The following is a 25,141-nucleotide window of genomic DNA, read 5'->3' on the forward strand; positions in this document are numbered from 1 at the left end:
CTTCATCTAGCGTCCGGACCTCAGTGGGAATGAGGAAGGAATGTAGCCCTTTAAATCAGACCCTGATATGAATTTTTGGATAGAGTCTTTACTGATTCACAAATGAGCTCAGGGCAAATACTGTGCAAAGTAGGTTGAATATGTAATTTGAAAGTATTATCTGTGCTGGGGATTTGCGCTGTCCGATACCAGCCAGGAATTAGTGAACCAACGAAGTAAAAAAGCTTAAACAGGTGGTGCTGTGTAAATGAAAATGAAAGAAAATTATTCCTAAATACATAACTATAACCATAAATCACTATCATCATGTGCCATCTGTGACATCTTAACCTCTTCTGTGAATCCTCCAACTGAGAATGGATGTAACAAAACTGCCTCCATGAGAAAGCTGAGCACTGGAAGGTAATAATGGTGGTGGTAAGCAATAAATATATCAAAATCTTGTATATACATACAGACGCTTTTTTCTTACATCTGAGGTAACCTTCAAAATTTGGGGCATGCTCTTCCATTGTATTTGGTGAGGGAAAATCCACAATAAAATTATTGTGAAAGTTCAATGTAAACAGTTCAGTTACAAGAATGACTGAATATGCAATTTCTAAAAAAAAAAAAAAAAAAAAAAAAAAAAAAAAAGAGAGTTGACTGACTGCAGATATTATGGATCTCATTCTTAATCTCTTTCCATCGGTAACGTCTTGGTTTATTCTTACCTTCTTCACATGATTTTACTCAGTTTGGAAGAATCTCTCACAGTTCAGGGAGCAGTTAATGCTATATTTAAAGGCTATTTTTTAATGTTCCAATTAAAGTAAATAATACCTCTGACAACACATAGATAAACTAAACAAAAAACGTTATGAGAATATGCTGTTTGAGGCAGCATGAAGTTATGACACAAAGAAACATCAAAATACCAAAGCTAGTCGCACACAAAATAATGGTTAAAAAGTTAAAACATCATAAACAAAATTAAATAATAACGTATTGTGCCAAAAAAAAAAAAAATTATATATGTAATCCACAAGCCACAAACTTCCATTTTAACGTTATCGCGATTTTTTTTTTTTTTTTTTTTAATAATTAGCTTCACTCAAACACCATCCAACCCTTGATTTGCATTTAGGATGCAGTGAAAACAGTTGTCATTTGATTCTGGCCAATATCAGACTTTTTGTCATAACACAAAGCCTTCAAAGCACCTTTATCTGTGTGGAGTTCCAACTCACCTCGTCAGTGCGAAGTCTAAAAGATATTTGGCCGCCATGCAATTATGGCGTTTTTTTTTTTTTTTCTAGGATCCATATATCCCGACCTGTTGCAGTATAGGTTGAAAGAAGTTTAAGCTCTGTATTAAAACACCCTCATCTGTGTGCTATTACAACTTGTCATTTACTCTATACATACCTGTCAAGCATCGTAGGCGGGATACCTCAAATTCACTACTACCCACACTAGATGTGGTCAGGGTGTGTGGATCCGAAAGGAAAAATGTCATAATTCCAGAACGGCCTCACAACTTTTAGACCTGCAGTAGCGAGATGGGTTCGAGCCCCACACAGTTGAGCATCCATGAGCGACTCGATGTTAAGACAACATGCGGCTTATGCATACACCTGATCTCTTTGTAGCATTTTAACTTTAGATTCACTCATAATCTAAGCAGACTCTTGCTTTACATTTTTTATTATAAATATCTATCTATCTATCTATAGCCCGACGCCCTAATCCCGCAAAGGGTGGCCGCAGACAAAACGCCTCCAAGTCACTCTGTCACCCACCATTTGACTACCCTCCCCCCAACTCACCCCCCCCTCCCTCATATACCTCTCAACTCCATCCCTCCACCTCATCCTCGGTCTACCTCTCCCTCTCCCTCCCTCCACCTCACCTACATACACCCTCTTAGTCAGTCTTTCATTCTCCATTCTCTTCACATGTCCAAACCACCTCAGTGTATTTCTCCTGATCTTCTCAACCAGATCCACATCCACCCCACAGCGTTCCTTCACTTCTTCATTCGTCAACCTGTCCCTCCGCGTCACTCCACATGCTCCTCTCAAGTAACTCATTTCCACTGCTCTCACTCTTGACTTGTTCCCCTCTTGCAAGGTCCATGCCTCGCTTCCATACGTCAGGGTAGGGATCACAATACTGTCATGCAGTGACTTCTTAACTTCCATACTCACCTCCCTATTTCTCATCACTGCTTTCAGTGTACCAACAACCTTCCTTCCCTGTTGTACCCTTTCACGCACTTCATCCCCCAAAGTTCCATCCCTACTACCCAAGTACTTGAATGCACTCACATTCTCCATATCCTCACCATCCAACCTCACTGACCACTCTGTGACTTCATTCCTCTCAAACACCATAACTTTACTTTTGTTTACTGTCACGAATCAAATTCGCGACATTTCCCTTTTGTGAAAAACACGAACTATTAGTGGAAAACTCACTGTGTATCGCTCAGTTAACCGTTTCTCTCTCCACCTCGGTGGTATACTTTTCAAAACATTCGTCAATGTTTCAAAAGTGACCGATTTAATGCACGTCACTAAGTGCTCTACTGAGCGGTACTATTGTTTCTTTATTGTTCGCCCCTGCTTGCCTCGACCGTTAGAAAAATGCGGCCTAGTGCTCCGCTTTTGTTTCCCACGACTCAGTCAGTCGAGTGTTTGCTGTGACGGAGAGAGGTCCTGTGCCAGCAGTGTGAGAGGTCAGCTAGTACCCAAACTCCACTTCACAGTTCTCCAATGCTCCCACCCTTAGTTCAGCTTTGGGTGATACACAGCATTCATCGATCAGTATTTCCTTTTTGTGTTTTCCTAGACTTATGAGTTTAATTAAGGTTTTTTTCCTAGGCGTAAGAATTTAGCTCGTGTGTGAGTGAGTGAGTACGATCTCTTTATTTGAATTCATTTGAAGTGTAACGTTAAATTTATTTTTGTAATCAATAAATTTAACAGTTCTTTTTCTTGAGCTTAATGTTATGTAAACTCTTGTTTCATTTCTCCACAATTAAGCTTATTTTCCATATAGCTCCTAGCTTGCATAAACGTTTGCCTTTCATAACTGGTACTTAGGCCAGTCTTGTGTAATAAGCTTAAAATCCGTTGTGCCACCTAGGAGTTAAGCATCAGCAAGAGCCTGATACTGTTATTAGTATTAGTTATTTATTGTCAGAGGTGAAGTAACTTTCTCCAGAGGCTACAATACAAATAAACAGCAATTGAGTGATTAGTCTCTGCTGTGTACTGTTGAGGAAGTTTATAAATTCTCGTTCTTAGAGAATCGTGCGCAAGCCAGCGTAAAGTAATCGTTGCTTGATGTAGCAAGACAATCATTGTCCTTGCTCTTCAATATTATTGAATATTATTATCAATTAAATAATATTTAGCATTTATTTTTAAAAACCCGTGATATTATAAAAACCCCGTGACAATTGGCGACCTCATTCCAGGATATTAACTCCTAGCTCTAAAGCTATTCACGAGCTAATACTCACTCGTTCATATTTAGGTATTTATCATTAAAGTTTATAGGCACAAGTTTACTGGTGTTTACCGTTAATTTAGCAAGTGAATTTTTGCTTTATTAATCAATAGAGTACTTAACTCTAGTTTATTCTTGGTAACGCCAGACGATTTTATTCGCTCCTGGGTACCCGCCGTACTCCATTGTGTTAATTATTGAGTCTTCCCAGTTATTTGCATTTTTGTTTTATTCCTTTCCAGTTAACTAGATAAGACTGGTCACCACTAGCTTGTGTCTGTATTCTTTACTTGTGTCATTAGCATTCGTTTGTGAAGCAGTCAGTACTCAGTTTCGTTTGCTTAATAAATTAGCGCCATGGCTACCACTGTATTTTTACAGGAAGCTAAAGAAATGGGTCTTTCGGACCCAACCGAAATTAAAGAGTGCATACTCTCACGGCATAATCAGGAGCAGCAGCGAGAATGATGCCCGAGAAGAGCGTAAGATTCAGCGCGAATACGAGCGAGAACAGTGCGAACACGAGCAGAAACAGCGCGAACTCGACTTAGAACACGTGCAGGAACAACGTGAATACGAATGTGCCGAGCGAGAGGCACGAGAAAAACATGAACTTGAAGTGCTGAAGCTCAAGCGAGATTCCTTGGCTTCAGACACATCCAGTGCGGTTGGTCCAAGCTCCACGAGCGTTCTCCCTGCACATGTCCTGGCGACCCCACGCATCAAGCTTCCTTCATACAAGGAAAGTGAGCGAAGCGAGCCGTACATAGCTCGTTTTGAGGACATGGCAGACATGTATCAACTGGATGAGGCAGCTAAGCGGATCCAATTTCTTAGTTTATTTGAGGGCCCTGCCCTCGATATTCTCCACAGAATTCGTGGAGACAATCTCACGTATGAGATGATGAAAGCTGCACTCATTAAGGCATACGGTCTCACAGTAGACGACGCCAAAGTTCAGTTCATGCGAGCTCGTCTCCAAGACAAGGAGACAGCTGTTCAGTTCCTTGATCGTCTCACTGCTTACTTAAATGAGTGGATGGAGAAAGATGAAACTCCTTCCACGCGTGAGGGGATAATTGATCTTATGCTGCGTACACAGCTAGAGAGGTCGTGGCCTGCTGAGCTCATAGCACAGCTTAAGATCTGCCAGGTGAAAGATGCCAGCCAAATGGCAGAAAAGGCTGACGCATTCTTTACTGCATACGGGTATCAAACTTGTAAGCAAAACACCTGGAACAGAAAACCTGATAAATCTGGGAAGTCGTCTCAGACTGAACCCCAGCAACAAGGCCGTTCTCAGAGTAATGGCCAAGGTCCAAAACCGCAGTGGAAGGACCAGGGGCAAAACACTCAGAAACCTGAGTGGAAGAGGTACAACAAGTACCCTAATCAGCAGCAGTATCAGCCACGCAACCGACCGTCGGGACAAACTTTTTCGCCACCAGCTCAAAAGAGGCAGGAAGCGAACGCAGCCTTCATTCCTCAGCAGCAGCACGGTGGTCACGTCCCTACCAGTATGGGTACTTCCCCACAGTTCACTAGTCCCACAATGACAGTGAACCCCCCTCCACAGATGGCCAATGTTCCATCTTCCCAATATAATTCTCAAGGCACAATGTTTGCCGCATCAATTCAGCAGCCTCATGAGTGGCTAGCTGCTTCCTCCACAGGCCCTCCCACAGGTGACAGTACCTTCCTTGTTCAGCCAGGGTTTGTGGGAGACATTCCTGTGAAGGTCCTGAGAGATAATGGTTCCTCAGGTTGCTCTGTCAAGCAGAGTCTAGTTCGGCCTGAGCAGTACACAGGTCGACAGATCCATGCAAACCTTATTGATGGATCAGTGAGATTGTTCCCTGAGGCATGTTCCAGGTGGCATCTCCATTTTATACTGGTACGACACTTGCAGTTGTCATGCCAGAACCCTTATTTGACCTCATCATCGGCAATATTTCTGGTGTCAAGGATAGTTGCTACGATGATGACGCTACTCAGGCTTCGGCTGCTGCGGTAACACGAGCCATGGCTGAGGCTCCAGATTGTGTCACCCCAGTGATCATTGAATCTCCGCAAGATCTGATGTGTAGTCAACTTGTTGTACAAGAACAACATTCTGACCTGACACTTGCTGCCGTGTGGAACAAACAAAAGGGTCAAGTGATTAAGTATTCACGGGGAGGTCGAGCCAAGTTCCTTCGCAAACAAGGACGGCTCTACCGTGAGTCACGAACACCCGAGGGCGAGGTTCAACTGCAGTTTGTCTTTCCCGCCAAGTACCACCTAGGAGTGTTACAATGGGGTCATTGTTCAGCCTCAGGAGGTCACATGGGCAAAAGGAAGACCCAGGGCCGTATCCGAGCTGACTTTTTCTGGCCAGGGATGGGACGGGACATAGATGGTTTTGTCCGTTCCTGCAGTGTGTGTCAAAGTAACACCACTAATCAGGGACATGTCCTTCCTGTGCCGTTCATAACCACACCTGTAATCTCTGAGTCAGTTGAGAGACAGGGTAGTGGTGAAGTGGGTGCAGACTGACATCTCGCCCATTGGCCCCACAGGACACAGTATGTCCAGGGCCTGTACATACATATATATATATTCCACAAATTTTTTCCCATAAGGAAAAAATTTAATTTTGTAGGGGCGTAATGTTACGAATCAAATTCGCGACATTTCCCTTTTGTGAAAAATACGAACGATTAGTGGAAAACTCACTGTGTATCGCTCAGTTAACCGTTTCTCTCTCCACCTCGGTGGTATACTTTTCAAAACATTCGTCACTGTTTCAAAAGTGACCGATTTAATGCACGTCACTAAGTGCTCTACTGAGCGATACTATTGTTTCTTTATTGTTCGCTCCTGCTTGCCTTGACCGTTAGAAAAATGCGGCCTAGTGCTCCGCTTTTGTTTCCCACGACTTAGTCAGTCGAGTGTTTGCTGTGACGGAGAGAGGTCCTGTGCCAGCAGTGTGAGAGGTCAGCTAGTACCCAAACTCCACTTCACAGTTCTCCAATGCTCCCACCCTTAGTTCAGCTTTGGGTGATACACAGCATTCATCGATCAGTATTTCCTCTTTGTTTTCCTAGACTTAAGAGTTTAATTAAGGTTTTTTTCCTAGGCGTAAGAATTTAGCTCGTGTGTGAGTGAGTGAGTACGATCTCTTTATTTGAATTCATTTGAAGTGTAACGTTAAATTTATTTTTGTAATCAATAAATTTAACAGTTCTTTTTCTTGAGCTTAATGTAATTTAAACTCTTGTTTCATTTCTCCACAATTAAGCTTATTTTCCATATAGCTCCTAGCTTGCATAAACGTTTGCCTTTCATAACTGGTACTTAGGCCAGTCTTGTGTAATAAGCTTAAAATCCGTTGTGCCACCTAGGAGTTAAGCATCAGCAAGAGCCTGATACTGTTATTAGTATTAGTTATTTATTGTCAGAGGTGAAGTAACTTTCTCCAGAGGCTACAATACAAATAAACAGCAATTGAGTGATTAGTCTCTGCTGTGTACTGTTGAGGAAGTTTATAAATTCTCGTTCTTAGAGAATCGTGCGCAAGCCAGCGTAAAGTAATCGTTGCTTGATGTAGCAAGACAATCATTGTCCTTGCTCTTCAATATTATTGAATATTATTATCAATTAAATAATATTTAGCATTTATTTTTAAAAACCCGTGATATTATAAAAACCCCGTGACAATTGGCGACCTCATTCCAGGATATTAACTCCTAGCTCTAAAGCTATTCACGAGCTAATACTCACTCGTTCATATTTAGGTATTTATCATTAAAGTTTATAGGCACAAGTTTACTGGTGTTTACCGTTAATTTAGCAAGTGAATTTTTGCTTTATTAATCAATAGAGTACTTAACTCTAGTTTATTCTTGGTAACGCCAGACGATTTTATTCGCTCCTGGGTACCCGCCGTACCCATTGTGTTAATTATTGAGTCTTCCCAGTTATTTGCATTTTTGTTTTATTCCTTTCCAGTTAACTAGATAAGACTGGTCACCACTAGCTTGTGTCTGTATTCTTTACTTGTGTCATTAGCATTCGTTTGTGAAGCAGTCAGTACTCAGTTTCGTTTGCTTAATAAATTAGCGCCATGGCTACCACTGTATTTTTACAGGAAGCTAAAGAAATGGGTCTTTCGGACCCAACCGAAATTAAAGAGTGCATACTCTCACGGCATAATCAGGAGCAGCAGCGCGAGAATGATGCCCGAGAAGAGCGTAAGATTCAGCGCGAATACGAGCGAGAACAGTGCGAACACGAGCAGAAACAGCGCGAACTCGACTTAGAACACGTGCAGGAACAACGTGAATACGAATGTGCCGAGCGAGAGGCACGAGAAAAACATGAACTTGAAGTGCTGAAGCTCAAGCGAGATTCCTTGGCTTCAGACACATCCAGTGCGGTTGGTCCAAGCTCCACGAGCGTTCTCCCTGCACATGTCCTGGCGACCCCACGCATCAAGCTTCCTTCATACAAGGAAAGTGAGCGAAGCGAGCCGTACATAGCTCGTTTTGAGGACATGGCAGACATGTATCAACTGGATGAGGCAGCTAAGCGGATCCAATTTCTTAGTTTATTTGAGGGCCCTGCCCTCGATATTCTCCACAGAATTCGTGGAGACAATCTCACGTATGAGATGATGAAAGCTGCACTCATTAAGGCATACGGTCTCACAGTAGACGACGCCAAAGTTCAGTTCATGCGAGCTCGTCTCCAAGACAAGGAGACAGCTGTTCAGTTCCTTGATCGTCTCACTGCTTACTTAAATGAGTGGATGGAGAAAGATGAAACTCCTTCCACGCGTGAGGGGATAATTGACCTTATGCTGCGTACACAGCTAGAGAGGCCGTGGCCTGCTGAGCTCATAGCACAGCTTAAGATCTGCCAGGTGAAAGATGCCAACCAAATGGCAGAAAAGGCTGACGCATTCTTTACTGCATACGGGTATCAAACTTGTAAGCAAAACACCTGGAACAGAAAACCTGATAAATCTGGGAAGTCGTCTCAGACTGAACCCCAGCAACAAGGCCGTTCTCAGAGTAATGGCCAAGGTCCAAAACCGCAGTGGAAGGACCAGGGGCAAAACACTCAGAAACCTGAGTGGAAGAGGTACAACAAGTACCCTAATCAGTTGCAGTAACTGCCACGCAACCGACCGTTGGGACAAACTTTTCGCCACCAGCTCAAAAGAGGCAGGAAGCGAACGCAGCCTTCATTCCTCAGCAGCAGCACGGTGGTCACGTCCCTACCAGTATGGGTACTTCCCCACAGTTCACTAGTCCCACAATGACAGTGAACCCCCCTCCACAGATGGCCAATGTTCCATCTTCCCAATATAATTCTCAAGGCACAATGTTTGCCGCATCAATTCAGCAGCCTCATGAGTGGCTAGCTGCTTCCTCCACAGGCCCTCCCACAGGTGACAGTACCTTCCTTGTTCAGCCAGGGTTTGTGGGAGACATTCCTGTGAAGGTCCTGAGAGATAATGGTTCCTCAGGTTGCTCTGTCAAGCAGAGTCTAGTTCGGCCTGAGCAGTACACAGGTCGACAGATCCATGCAAACCTTATTGATGGATCAGTGAGATTGTTCCCTGAGGCATGTTCCAGGTGGCATCTCCATTTTATACTGGTACGACACTTGCAGTTGTCATGCCAGAACCCTTATTTGACCTCATCATCGGCAATATTTCTGGTGTCAAGGATAGTTGCTACGATGATGACGCTACTCAGGCTTCGGCTGCTGCGGTAACACGAGCCATGGCTGAGGCTCCAGATTGTGTCACCCCAGTGATCATTGAATCTCCGCAAGATCTGATGTGTAGTCAACTTGTTGTACAAGAACAACATTCTGACCTGACACTTGCTGCCGTGTGGAACAAACAAAAGGGTCAAGTGATTAAGTATTCACGGGGAGGTCGAGCCAAGTTCCTTCGCAAACAAGGACGGCTCTACCGTGAGTCACGAACACCCGAGGGCGAGGTTCAACTGCAGTTTGTCTTTCCCGCCAAGTACCACCTAGGAGTGTTACAATGGGGTCATTGTTCAGCCTCAGGAGGTCACATGGGCAAAAGGAAGACCCAGGGCCGTATCCGAGCTGACTTTTTCTGGCCAGGGATGGGACGGGACATAGATGGTTTTGTCCGTTCCTGCAGTGTGTGTCAAAGTAACACCACTAATCAGGGACATGTCCTTCCTGTGCCGTTCATAACCACACCTGTAATCTCTGAGTCAGTTGAGAGACAGGGTAGTGGTGAAGTGGGTGCAGACTGACATCTCGCCCATTGGCCCCACAGGACACAGTATGTCCAGGGCCTGTACATACATATATATATATTCCACAAATTTTTTCCCATAAGGAAAAAATTTAATTTTGTAGGGGCGTAATGTTACGAATCAAATTCGCGACATTTCCCTTTTGTGAAAAATACGAACGATTAGTGGAAAACTCACTGTGTATCGCTCAGTTAACCGTTTCTCTCTCCACCTCGGTGGTATACTTTTCAAAACATTCGTCACTGTTTCAAAAGTGACCGATTTAATGCACGTCACTAAGTGCTCTACTGAGCGATACTATTGTTTCTTTATTGTTCGCTCCTGCTTGCCTTGACCGTTAGAAAAATGCGGCCTAGTGCTCCGCTTTTGTTTCCCACGACTTAGTCAGTCGAGTGTTTGCTGTGACGGAGAGAGGTCCTGTGCCAGCAGTGTGAGAGGTCAGCTAGTACCCAAACTCCACTTCACAGTTCTCCAATGCTCCCACCCTTAGTTCAGCTTTGGGTGATACACAGCATTCATCGATCAGTATTTCCTCTTTGTTTTCCTAGTCTTAAGAGTTTAATTAAGGTGTTTTTTCCTAGGCGTAAGAATTTAGCTCTTGTGTGAGTGAGTGAGTACGATCTCTTTATTTGAATTCATTTGAAGTGTAACGTTAAATTTATTTTTGTAATCAATAAATTTAACAGTTCTTTTTCTTGAGCTTAATGTAATTTAAACTCTTGTTTCATTTCTCCACAATTAAGCTTATTTTCCATATAGCTCCTAGCTTGCATAAACGTTTGCCTTTCATAACTGGTACTTAGGCCAGTCTTGTGTATTAAGCTTAAAATCCGTTGTGCCACCTAGGAGTTAAGCATCAGCAAGAGCCTGATACTGTTATTAGTATTAGTTATTTATTGTCAGGGGTGAAGTAACTTTCTCCAGAAGCTACAGTACAAATAAACAGCAATTGAGTGATTAGTCTCTGTTGTGTACTGTTGAGGAAGTTTATAAATTCTCGTTCTTAGAGAATCGTGCGCAAGCCAGCGTAAAGTAATCATTGCTTGATGTAGCAAGACAATCATTGTCCTTGCTCTTCAATATTATTGAATATTATTATCAATTAAATAATATTTAGCATTTATTTTAAAAACACCGTGATATTATAAAAACCCCATGACATTTACATTAACTTTCAGATTCCTCCTCCTACACACTGTCCCAAATTCATTCACCAAACCTTGCAACTCCCATTCATCTTCACTCAACAGTACTGTATCATCAGCAAACAGCAACACCGGAAGCTTCCAAATCTCACCCTCATTCATTAGAGCCACCCCCACATCCACTGCCCTACCTTGCACCTCCTTTACAACCCCATCCATGTATATATTAAACAGCCATGGAGACATCACACAACCCTGTTTCAGTCCCACATTGAGATCAAAGAACTCACTCAGCTCACCATCCACTCGCACCGCAGCCCTAGCTCCCTCGTACATACTCTTCACAGCACTCAACAATTTCCTCTCCACTCCATATATTCTTAATACCTTCCACATACCTTGCCTATCTATTCTGTCATAAGCTTTCTCCAAGTCCATGAAGGCAGCATACATTTTCCTTCCCTTCTCTAGATACTTCTCCACTAAACATCGAGGAGAAATTGCACCAGTTCGCTCATATCTGAGGCCATAGACTGCTGCTTTCCAGGTCATTTATACCATAAGAAACTCCCCTGGATCCCTGGCAGCTTTTATATGGTAAAGACGCTCAACAAGACCGCCTTAAACCTGACCTCTACCACGCAGCTATAGACCTCCAGCCGGGCCAGGTTTTAGGCAGGGTGGGGACAAAGGAAGTGTTACCATTAACACGTCAAACATGAGTAGAGGGTGTAGGTGTGAGGGACGTGTACTTGATAGGGTGGTGTAGCTCCCCAGATGGAATAAATGAAAGTGTGATATAGGTGAGAGGGTGGTGTAGGTGGTGTGGGTGGCACAAGTGAGAGGATGGTGTGGGTGGTAAAGGATAGAGCGTGGTGTGGGTGGTATAGGTGAAAGGGTGGTGTGGGTGGTATAGGTGAGAGGGTGGTGTGGGTGGTATAGGTGAGTGGATGGTATAGATGACAGAGTAGTGTACGTGGTTGTAGGGTGACTGTAGTGAAATCTAGGGCGGGCTTCTGTAACTTTATTGATTACGTTTCAATCTGCAAAACTCACACCAATACTGAAATGTTCCCAATGCCCAAACACCAAACTAACTTCCGACACCCTGAAATAAGTGACCCAACACCAATTAATAAAGCCTATATCAGATCATCTCTCACATACTATATCATAATCAATATTCCATTAATATGACTCACTCCAACAGAACATGAAATTTCATTCATTAGAATACGAATATAAATTTATACATCCTGCATGATTATCACACACGTAAGGCAACCGCTGAAAGTGTACAATAATACAGCACAGTGCAGTAAACATAGAATTTGCACGGTACCTCCAGCCACTGGAGACCCATCAAAGCACTGGATCACTCCTAGCACCAACTGAAACCCATATACGGAATAATTACCACAATGCGTTTTACATACATAAAATACATAATTTGATATCCATGCCTGCAAGGCACCGCAAGGAATTGACAGCACTATTTCACTCAACGCATTTACCGCTGTCACAACCTTGCGTTCATACTATTCACTGCCACAAACTCTCTTAAGATCAATACATTGGCTTAAACATGTCTTTGTTCATCGTACAAGTCCCGAATCCCTATGCACAAACTTTAGTTTCTACACAGAAATCACCAGCACAGAGCAGCCGCCTTCCACGCCTGACAAAAACTACAGCGTTTCGCTAGTCATGAGCTTGCCTGCCCAGATCGTACTTCTAAATATTAAAACAACCACCAAACAAACAAAAATCACATACAAAACTACATGAAATAAAAGTAATATAATCTTCATGTAATATAATCTAAATGAAATCAAATACCGGTAAAATAATGTTACAAAAGTAACAGAACACCTCCCCCAATAGGATATACTGCACTAATTCTACATAATTATCGTCTCTGACGATACAGTAGTGTAGGTGGCACAGGTGAGAGGCTGATGTTAATGGTGTGGGTGGTATAGGTGAAAGGGTGGTGTGGGTGGTATAGGTGAAAGGGTGGTGTGGGTGGTTTAGGTGAGAGGGTGATGTGGGTGACACAGGTGAGAGGGTGGTGTGGGTGACACAGGTGAGAGGGTGGTGTGGGTGACAGGTGAGAGGGTGGTGTGGGTGACACAGGTGAGAGGGTGGTGTGGGTGACACAGGTGAGAGGGTGGTGTGGGTGACAGGTGAGAGGGTGGTGTGGGTGACACAGGTGAGAGGGTGGTGTGGGTGACACAGGTGAGAGGGTGGTGTGGGTGACACAGGTGAGAGGGTGGTGTGGGTGACACAGGTGAGAGGGTGGTGTGGGTGACACAGGTGAGAGGGTGGTGTGGGTGACACAGGTGAGAGGGTGATGTGGGTGACACAGGTGAGAGGGTGGTGTGGGTGACACAGGTGAGAGGGTGGTGTGACACAGGTGAGAGGGTGGTGTGGGTGGGAGGGTTATGTAAATAGTGTCAGCTAATTGAACGTAAAGGATAACGTTATTAAAGAATGAACGCGGGGTTGACAGAAGGAAAAAGGTAGGATGTGCGTTATGACCAAAGTTGTTTACCTAAAAAGCGATATTTTGCATCGCGGTATACCTCTCCGTAGCCAGGTTTAGGCAGAATGGTACCAGTGAAGATCCCTTCCTGCCCTTGGACCAGGAGTAAGGGGCATAAACACCCCCCCCCCCCACAAACACGTATTGGTGAGCTTGATAATATGGTCAGTGTTGCTGGAGTAAGTGATGTGGCTGGTACGATAGTACTTACTGTGGTAGTGACGATATTACTGTTGTTAGTGGCAGTGATGACAGTTGTAGTAATGAGAGTTGTCATGATTGTTGTGATGACCACTGTAGTAGTTATGATACTGGTACTGATGACAGAGGCAGTGATAATAGTGGTAATATTATAGTTTTCAACTTTAAAAACGAAACATTGCAGTGGTATACCTTTACCCAGACTAAGTTATAGACAGGTCGTGCTTCCTGTGAGCCACCCACTGGGGGGGGGGTGAGGAGATGACCTCCGAGGGTCAGGTGCCATAGCTCTTTACCTGGCAATTCCCGGGTACCCCTTTAAATACAGATAGACTGCCTGATTAATTGACTGACAGGTAGGTAGGTAGGTAGATAGATGGATAAATAGATGCATCTCAGATTTTGCGAGTGGATTCATTGAACGAGAAGAGATAAATGTATTAAAAATTCTAATCGTCGGTAAAAATACTAATAAAAAAAAAAAATCTATTCATGGATGTCCTTGCATAGCAGTGAGCTATATCAGTTTGGAACATCAGTCTCTTGATATCGTGACGCATTTTTATCATTGTTCTTAGTACTTTCAGATGATTTTACTCATTTTACAAAAGGCCTTTGGCATGGAATGTATTAATGAAGGTTATATACAATTGAATCACTTCGAAGGTCCGTCCTAAAACTAAGTACAATTGTGTAGGGACAATAAGAATTAAGTAAAAATCACATCACCAGAATCAAAGGGATTATAAGAATGGCAATGTGGAAATAAGTCTAGAAAAACTGTAATAGAATTAATGTCTTATCTGGTGATACAAGAGGGAGGTGACTGTGTTGGGGACACCAAGTTTTACAGCCATATTCTGAGACCTTACAGCACGAAAGGTGAGACAAGCTCATAATTGTCAAAGGTATTTCGTGGGACGCCAGCGGTTTCTAGATTTGATCAGAGTATACCCCACATTACAGTACACAGTGCAGCCAGTAGTGATACACTGAGGCAAGGCGCGGTATGGTTTCTTCTCTTGCTTCAGAAATTATTGTAAAAAAAGATAGGAGCTTTATACTCCTTCACGAATTAAAGTTTTGGAGTATACTCATTTTTTTTTTTTTTAACTGAGGCGAAGATGCACTTGATAGGTTGGTGACGATTGGCTAAATGCGACATGTCCAAATAACATTTTCTAACCCAAATTTCCACATCGGATATATGTTGTCAATTAATAATAAAGAGATTATGAAGTAATGCTGCATTCAGCCAATCATAATCATTCTGTCAACTGCATCTTCGCCTCGATTAAAAAAAAAAAAAAAAAAACTGAGTATAAGGCCATTAATTAGATCAATATAGCTTTTTCTAAATAGGAAAGAGTAAACAGTAACAGACAATCCCATTTGCCCCTTCGAAGTTAACAGTGAGTTTAAACATCACATTCCAGTACATTTGAAAGTAGATGACCAGCTTAGTTCACTTGGTGGCAGTATATGATTTCAAAGTCTTCAGTAACCTCTTTGGAAACGAACCAGTACAAGGCCCTCACTCGCACTGAGGCGTCCCGACCATTAATAAGAAAACGAGTCATAAAAGTCCAAGGTTGGGCTACCGTATTAGAGATGATTGAATGGTAGGAGACGAAGCTTCGCCAAGGAACAATTATAAATGGTAAATAAACCTTCCAGCCACATCTACAAGACTCAGATCACTGTGTTTACGGCACAGCCTTCACCATGATTGACGCACTCTATCACTAGACCACCGGGCATTGTCCAACTCTGCTTTTTATTTATAAATTTCTTTTCTGTGGTGTGCACTGATACTTAATATCATATAAACCTCTTCAATCCGGTTACGCATTATATGTTTTACCTCCTAAGTCTTTTATCCATTTATTTATTTATTTTTTTAAGAATTTAGATATAACCTTCACTCATCCCTTTACTCCAAAAGATCTTCCAAAAGCCGAATGAATATGTCTGGAGGCACAAGAGTACATCGTAACACATCACCAAAGTGAAAAGGCTAATAACCAACACCTTTTTTGAGTTTAAGGTACACAACACAGACTTCATATGAATATCCTGCAAGCCCTACTTTTATCAAACACAAATTAAAAGCATTTCTGTTACAACTGGGCATACAACACACACACACACACACACACACACACACACACACACACATATTATATATATATATATATATATATATATATATATATATATATATATATATATATATATACGGTTCCAATTCTTATAAAAGTTCATAGGTAAAAATTATTACAGGTTTACTGTGCCACTATTGTTTAGATAGAAAATCCAAAATATATTACAGATCAGTTGCCATTAATAGCTAATGTTACCTCGTTACAGGTCGCTTTATTTTTTTCACTTTCTCCTTTACTTTTACAACCAGTTTGGTTATGGTGAGAGACGTCTTCCCCTGGTGGCACCGGTGTGGCAGTGTGGCTCCGGACCCCGGCTATACACATACGGCTCATCTCCTTCCAAATCTTCTGCTTGGAAGACGCTGGCCTGCAGTAGAAGGCAGCTTCAGCCTCGTCCGCCGGATTCACATTTAGATGAGCCGGGGATTCCTCCTGGGGTTACAGCAACAACATTCATTGTCATAAAATATTTCTTGATGAAATTTCATTTTTGCAACATTTTTTACCTTCCCCGAATATACAGTATCAGTTGTATGAAAAAAAAAAGATGTAATATTTTTCAACCGATCCTCACTTTAAATACCGAGGAAATATAGATTTTTGACACTCATTATAAATGAGAGACGTGATCCAAAACATATTGAGGAAAATTGGCAAATCAGCTTTATAGGTATGCTGCCTGAGAATGCAACGTTATTAAGTAATTATTCATTCATTTAAAGTTGACCATACATAGAACAAGCGAAGAAACAGAGCAACTTGTAAAGGATACTTACTGTACCAAAATAAGTTCCAGAAATATGTGTATTTCTAATGCATTTTTTCTTCCTTTTCTCTGGCTGAAGTGGTGTGCGGTTGCAGGTGCTTTGCAAACTCCTGTTGCTGCAGCCGGAGCCACTCCTCTTTCACCGGCTTCCAGTTTAAAAATCCGTCCCATGTCACGTCAACCAAACCCGCCTGTCGTGCGATCTCAGCTTTTACTCTGTGGGGGGAAAATCGTCGTAAATGTTTACCTTTACATTTTGTAATATCCTTGCAACTAACGCAAATGTATTCCCGTTATCGCCACAATAACTTTATGCTGCCTCTTTCTTAACTGGTGGAATCAAGAACGTTTGTGTTTATTTTTACGTTTACCTAAACATGCCAGCATGGGTCGTTTCCTCTAACAGCAGCTTTCCTTGTCTCGCGATCTTGACTCATTTCTCTGTCTAGTCTTGTAGGTAGGTCTCCACGCAGGACCTCACCTTCAAGTCTTCCCTGGTTTGCCTGTAACCACTCTTCCCTCTACGCTACAACCATGACCCTCCTGTCATCCCCCACCAGCTCCTCTAACAGCCCAAATGACCTCACTCAACTGGACTGCATCACTAATATTTCCTGTGGATAACTAATATATATATATATATATATATATATATATATATATATAACGCACATTACATATGTGTACATAATCATGTGGAAATTTTCTGACGCTCTAGCCGGGAATCAAAGTCGGGACCTCTAAATAGAAGCCAGGCACCGTAATCACCACACCGCCGCGTGTTAAAAGCCAAAAACCACAGAATTCATTATGGGACACATGTTTCAGTCATGAATAATTTTTGCTTAGCCCCACGCAACTCGACAAGTGACATGGCAGTTTTAATCTATCCCAGCCAGCACAAGCGCCTTTCTATATGTTGGAGAAACACACATTGCGTACATACGTGGTGTAGTGATAACCGTGCCTGGATTATATCTAGAGGTCCCGAGTTCGATTCCCGGCTAAAGTGTCAAAAACTCAACAGCTTAAAACGAGGTACTGTAACACAATAAAGTAAAGTAGGATGCACAGTAGATGATAATACCATGTACGTTCAGAGTACCTCGCCACTTTTTTTTATTTTTATTTATTTTAGAAGGGCGTTTCCTGGCGTCCTTTAACCCAGTTTTAGCTAAGCTGCATAGAAAAATATCCTTTATACATAGCTGAAATGCATACGAATAATTTTGGAAACTTTATCCCATATTACAGTACTACACTAATTTTACTCTTACTTCACTTTAAATTGCCGTCTCTCCATCTTGAATGCTGAGTTGTAGCTAAACAGCAACGCCAAAATATGATGCTAGTCATGAGGAAATGCTATGGAAAGGATGTGGAATCAGTCTTTGACACATTGACACCAGAATTATAATGCTAGTCACGATGAAATGCTATGAAAAAGATTATAGAATAGCAGTATTTTCTTTCACACAGTAACACCAGAATATGATAACAGTCATGAAGAAATGCTATGGGAAGTATGCAGACGCGCAGTACTGTCTTTCTCACCCTCTGAGCTACGTGAATTACGCTGCAGAAAAGACAAAATCTGGTCAAAGTTAAAAGATCTGCTTAAGTCAAGGCAGTGGGCAGTGATCTTACCCTAACTTGTCCCAATTTTTTCCTTTTTTTTATTTCACATAAATCAAGTATAGGGAAAAAAATTGCTATGTCTTTACATCCTTCACCACTGCATTTTTAAGCGACTAGCGCCATATCACTGTGCTAATATCACGTTAAAATTTAGATTTTAAGGTGAAGAGATGGCAATTTTAGGGCAAGTTACGGTAAAAACAGTATACGAGCAGATCTTTATTCCACTGAAATCGGGATGCCTTTTTAAATTTCATTCTTGCTGTCTCCTGATGACTTTAATCACCTTCGAGGAGACTTATCGCACTGAAGGTGTTATGTATAGTTAGAGACAACCTTAGTACAACATTAAGTACGAGAAACCTATCTTGACTAGAATGAAATCGTCTGGTACCAGCAAGAATGTACTAAAAATTACATCATCATTTATCAGGGAGATAAGACTATGCTCTTCTCGTTTTACACTAACCTGGCATATAAATGCCATCTCTTCATCTTGAATTCTGAGTAATAACAAGGGATTGATGCTACAGTATGACGGAAACCATCAAGAAGTGCTGTGGAAAGGATATAGAGCTACCGCATTGTCCTTTTGTGCCACTGAGCTATGTGAAGCAAGCTGCAAAAGGACAAAAATCTGGGTCATTTTAAGGAAAAAGTTCTACACCAACAAATAGAGTTTCATACCTGCTAGCAAAGGCAATGGCGGACTCTGATGGACGCCTGGTCATGGGTGGAAGGTACCAGACATTGCAGACAATTGCCCATGATGTCATCATATACACCCAGTAGTAAAAGAACTTGCCCTGCCACCAGAACGCATCGCCGAAGCGCGCGTCAAAACGTATGGCGATTGGGTGAATCACGGATCCAATCTGAGAAAATTTGTAAAAAGTTGACCAAGAACTTAACGACGAAATAAATATAACAGATACGACTTATGAAGATTTATTGCATTGATTTCCAACATAACTAGTAATGTGCTGACAGATCACAATGCTTTATGTTGTTCTAGAAGAACAAACATAACTATCATCTGTGCCATGTTACCCTCAAGAGAAACCCCTCGACAGGGGATGGCCGTGACTTAACTACTTTTAGGCAACTTTACTCTTACATACCCCCCCCCCCTCTCTCTCTCTCTCTCTCTCTCTCTCTCTCTCTGCTCACAAACTTACTGATCAACCTTCTTTCTTCAGTACGACATGAAATGGTCTGCTGTTTTCAACATTATCCTCACTCCAACTCTCAAACACTGGTTGAAACACCCTTTTAATAAGTATGCTTTGAAAATGGCCATGTAATTTCACTATTTTTCCCTTTATCCAGTCAGTAATTCCACATCTCATCTGTATAGCCGTTTCTTCCATTCCCATTTCTATATTCAAGTAGTACTGTATTTCCCTCCTTCATCCTGCTTCTGTTAATCAGACTAGAAAATAAAAGCATTTAACCAAGACAGATTTGGAGTATTGTCAACAGCCTAACTTGAAAGTACACTTCCTGGACTACACCACAGACATATCATTCACACGTGAGAAAGAAAAGGGGAAAAAAAGAGACGTGAAAGAAAAATGATAGAGCACCGACCATACTGGGTCCAGACCTAGTAACGTTAAATCAATAGACGATGAGAATAGGGGGGGGGGGAGAGGAAGATGCAGAAAAAGAGCAAGTTAAACAGACAGACCGACAGACGGAAAAGGGGAGGTAAATCTATCTATCTATAGCCCGACGCCCTAATCCCGCAAAGGGTGGCCGCAGACAAAACGCCTCCAAGTCACTCTGTCACCCACCATTTGACTCCCCTCCCCCCAACTCACCCCCCCCTCCCTCATATACCTCTCAACTCCATCCCTCCACCTCATCCTCGGTCTACCCCTCCCTCTCCCTCCCTCCACCTCACCTACATACACCCTCTTAGTCAGTCTTTCATTCTCCATTCTGTCCACATGTCCAAACCACCTCAGTGTATTTCTCCTAATCTTTTCAACCACATCCACATCTACCCCACAAGCGGAGGTAAACCATACCTCAAAACTGCCCTTCTTGAACTGCATCACAGAGGTGTTATTAACACAGACACCCTCGGGATAGATTAATATGGGAGGCAAATCCGGATTGTCTGCATGTTTCTTCAATCTGTCAGGAGAAAAAGACTGACTGTTGGTGGCAAGAGTATATGTAACCCCTTGAATTATGTGACGTAATTCACTGGGTTATTCTTTTTCCCCAGGCAGTTAAATTGTGCTCAGTAGAGACTTTTCACACTGAAGGGGTTCGATCCAGCATTATTAGTGCCTTCTGTACATAGGTGCGCCCCTAATTTGAACAAAGTTACCTGGTAGCAACAAGAATGAAATAAATATTTTAACTTGAGGCTGGAGGTGTTCACTGTTAATCGAGATAATCATTAACTCGTAGAGCACACGTCAAGCGGAAAAGAAAAGTTTGTCGACAGCAAAAGTAAAACAGAGAAGCAAAAAAGTAAAAATAGGTAAAACAGATTGATAAAATATATTTAATAAAAAAAAACGAATACATAAGTAAAACAGATTAGTAATGCAGACATAAAATTGGTGAGTAAAATAGATGGGTATTACAGTTAATGACAATCTAATGAGTACAGTACTACTAGACGGTGAACTTATTGGTATGGTTTAAAGTTGCGGAAGTGACGATCCTGATAACCAAAAGCAGAACTAATGAAGTCAACATAGTGAAGTTGGTGGCAAATATAGCATTTTATTTTCCTGCAATCACATCAATATTACAACTTAAAAATTCGGTATATCGTCACTATATCAACTGGTGGACTGACGGGTGGCGTAAGTGAGCAGGGTTGGGTGGGTGTGGTGGGGCAGGGTGGGGAAGCCTAGGTGAGTGAGTGGTGGGCAGGATGGGTAGATGGGTTGGTGAGTGTGGGTGGGCAAGGTGGGTGGATGAAGGGGTTTGGGTGGGTGGCGTGGTGAGTAGGTAGTTGGAAATAGGTCCAGAGTGATTAGGTCCATGAAATGAATAGGTCCGTGGGAGTAATAGGTCTATGGGGAATATATCCATGAGGAAATGGAACCAAAGAGGAACATAGTTTCAATAAAGGCCATTTCCCACAGAGGGGTGATATTCTCCCCCCCCACCTCTCCAGCGTCACAGGCAATGCCAGCATTCACGGTCAATGTTCTTTACCAGGACCGCCGGGAACCCTGCTAATGCAAGATTCAAAAATTACTTTTAAGTTATACAGGTGGGAAAAATGCAGAAACAAGAGAGCATTTGAGTTGGAAGAAGATTTAGATTTCCATACCCATTACTACAATCCAGCTGCTACAAATGTTTTGTGAGTACAGTGTGGAATGTACTAATCAGTATAAAAGTCTGACTCTCCTCCTATCCCAAATGCACTCTTGTTTCTGTGTTTTTTTCCATAATGTTTCTGCAATTATTACATTCCTATATCTTTATACTTTCAGAATAAACTGTTTTCTTGTTCATAATTTTATTTGCAAGCTAATTACAAAACATTATTACCTACTTTATAATAGAGTTTTTAACTGTATAATTATTGCCACCACAAATACTGATACAGTATAAGTACGATGCTTATGCAGAATGGGGCAATATGAATCTCTGGGGTTTTATGTATTCTGAGAGGACGTCCGATCGTTAGAGAAAGCTTTTAGGCTTTATTTTGCATTATTTAGCTCGAATGCTGCTTTTAGTATGAGAGGAACATTCCTGAATGTTGTGAGGTGTCTCCGAGTGTAGCACGCTTGAGCACACCTTTTTGTTTCGAAGTTATGACTGATGAAGACAGAAAGAAAGTAATGAAAGAAAGAAATAATATATTTCTGCGACTTGATTTCGCAACTCTTGTTAGTGGGGGCTATGCAAGTAGTTTCGCACTTAAATAGCATTTTTTATTTTTTTTTAGTCTGTAGGTCTAACCGATGGCATGCGGCTTACCTCATATGAGTCAGCTTTAAGGGGCTTTGGCTTACCTCATGAGCAGGATTTTTAATAATGCACCACAAAGGTTCTTGTAGGAGCAGCGCCATCAGATTTTTGTGGGATACTTGGTATCTCTCATCACACCCCAAGACTGAGCCCAGAAAAAGAGGAACGGTAGTTATTATGAATTAAATCTGTGCAATTCCTAGTCCATTTGCCTTGGCATTAGTACCAGAGGAAGGCTCAAATATCTCTAGAAAAACTGGTTCTTGGTGCTAAAATCAAATGCATGGCCGACAATGGCTAAGGGAAGAGAGAGAGAGAGAGAGAGAGAGAGAGAGAGAGAGAGAGAGACAGAGAGAGAGAGATTAAATCAAAATTATCAAAAGTAATATGATACATTCATTTTATGGCTTACTGGACTACATGGCAACTCACTCAGGCTATAACAGAGGTGAGTCAAGCTCGGTACTTGCCTATTTCTCACCAGTTCGGACATTTCAACCATAACAACTTTGTAGCCATGGTGACTTGAACAATAGCCTTACTTTTCATGAGTAGGTTTGTCACACCGCTTCCAAGATGATAATACAATTGAAGTCATTTTGCGATGGTCGTTAAAGTGGCCATATTGTCACACCTCAAAACCTGCTTTGCAACCCCTTCCTACTGCAGTCCTGAGACTAAAGATGGACTTAGCGAGCATTTTGTTGCACATGTGACTATACCTTATAGCACATCCCTAAGTATAGTAGGACTCGCCTACGTTTGCGGCTGTGGTGTAGCCCGCACCTGTGTACAGTGTTGCCACGTTTTCTATACCGTTATCTCTCTCTCTCTCTCTCTCTCGCTCTCCTGGCGGGAAATGTGAGCCACCCTGAGTACTTTTGATTCTTTTATAAGTTATTTATAATTGTGCTTTCATTTGTTAATTTGGTTTTGTTATATTTAGTGATGCCGACAATGCATTCAATGCATGCCCCTCTCCTGCCTCTCTCTCTCTCTCTCTCTCTCTCGCTCTCTCGCCGACTGGGTGTGGAAGTGTTGCCGCTCGCGAGTGAATAATTTTTTTTTTTTTACTTCGGTATTGGCATATGCCTACTATTTTGTCCTACATATTAGCTTATGATTATAAATGTGATTATTCCTCGTCCTTAAAATTATGGTAAAAGCCGGTAAATGTGAGCATTTTTCCCTAGCAACACCTGTACAAGCTATGGTTGGGTATACGAAGGTACTTTACCGTAGGCCAGACTGGTAAGTGTTGCCACTCAGAAGAATTACATGAATTATTTCTTTTACTTTGGATATTGGCATATTTTTCTTTTTCAGGCTCATTATCTTATATCCATAACTGTGATATTATTACCCACCCTAAAACTACGCTAAAAACCATTAAAAGTGACTACAATTTCTTTTAGCAACACTGTACAATATGTATGCCATGTTTCTGTGTTACTGTATAAATATTTTATGCATAATAAGATTACTGTTGATTCATCCATCAAAATACACAAGTGTAAGTTTTATTCATCTGAATTTATCGAATTTGTGATGCCTTGTACATAAATAGCTTCCGTTTCACATCGCAAGTTGGGGAAACATGGCACCATTGTACACAGTTGCGAGCCACACCACAGCCGCAAACGTGCGCGAGTCCTACTATAGTAGTCATGGTAGCAATTACTGATAAGATGTTGACAGAAGTTTAACTCCTAAAGGACGGCCGATGGCACTGGCCATTGGAAATCTATTGTACAGAAAAACCATGCTGATGGAAATTGCCTGTTTTGTTTTGTTTTGATTTGTTTATCATGCCAGAGTCTGAAGTGATTGCCACTTCCCTTCGTCACCACTGCATCAAACAAGCATAGGGGAAGCGGGTGGATGGCACTGGCAGTCCGTCATGCATCGTGTGAGGGCCAGGAATTATGACTTCTGATTCTGCATCATCTGATACACTTGCCACCACTACTGTTCACCCGCTCCGTGCCACCTCCACCCATGTCAAGCCGCCCACTCATCCAAGGAAGGGATTGAGTGAAAGTGCGGTCAGGAGGGAACTAGAGGTGATAGTGTCATCACTGTTGAGTTGGGAGACGATGCCTGGGGACATAAGGTACCACATAGAGGGTGACGTGCGCCTAAATGAAACGGAAAAATATGGAAAATGTCAGTGTAGATAAGTGTTGTTACCAAAGTAAGGACTAACATTCAATCCATGAAGTAAGATTTTAGAAACATAAGTGCAACATATGTAAATGGCTCGAAGACAGGGAAAACTAAGGCACAGAAAACAGGTGTTATGACCAAAAATAACCATGTAGAATGAGTGCCGTTCCTGCAGTGAAGAACGATTTTAGAAAAAACTAGAGCAATGTATGTAAGTAGGACGAGTGGGGAAGTCTAGCAGGGCGTGGAGGAGCGAGAGTGGGACAGCCCTATCCGGCCTGGGCAATCCACCCTGCATGGACAGCCCATGCTAGCCATAAGCCCTGTCCACACTAGGGGTCATGCCGCACATATAGCTCTTCTCAACAGGGTGGAGTCAAAGGCTTTTCGTCTCCTTAACTCTCCTCCTCTTACTGACTCCCTACAACCTCTGTCTCTTCACCGCACTGTTGCATCTTTATCTCTTTTCTATCGCTACTTCAGTGTTCACTGCTCCTCTGAACTGTCTGCATGCATTCCTCCACCTCTACGGCTACGCACCCGACTAGCAGCAAACTCTCATCCCTTTTCCGTCCAACTCTCTAATGCAAGAGTTAACCGTTACTCCCAGTCCTTCATTTATGCAACTGGTCAGCTTTGGAACTGTCTCCCTCTGTATGTATTTCCTGCTTCCTATGATCTCCAGAAACAAAACAGTGTGTCCAGACATCTCGAAATGAACGGATCTTGACTATGGCTCTCACTTGTATTTTGTTTTTCTCTTGGAAGGAACAGTTACT

General features: G+C 42.1%; 1 protein-coding gene across 1 annotated transcript in view; it reads right to left on the minus strand.

Moving 5' to 3' along the window:
- Positions 1-16,648: 16,648 nt before the first annotated feature.
- LOC145407499 (glycerol-3-phosphate acyltransferase 4-like) overlaps positions 16,649-25,141 on the minus strand; it is a 35,494-nt gene continuing 27,001 nt past the window's right edge. The window contains exons 3-5 of the mRNA XM_080278427.1: positions 20,276-20,384; positions 18,930-19,117; positions 16,649-16,820 (exon numbers count right to left, since the gene is read on the minus strand). Of these exons, the coding sequence (XP_080134553.1) occupies positions 16,649-16,820; positions 18,930-19,117; positions 20,276-20,384 (469 nt within the window). The remainder of the gene's footprint in view (positions 16,821-18,929; positions 19,118-20,275; positions 20,385-25,141) is intronic.

The sequence above is a fragment of the Coenobita brevimanus genome, chromosome 73 (genome assembly GCF_032717465.1).
Source record: "Coenobita brevimanus isolate Jiangsu-jjx chromosome 73, ASM3271746v2, whole genome shotgun sequence".
In the NCBI taxonomy this organism is placed as follows: domain Eukaryota; kingdom Metazoa; phylum Arthropoda; class Malacostraca; order Decapoda; family Coenobitidae; genus Coenobita; species Coenobita brevimanus.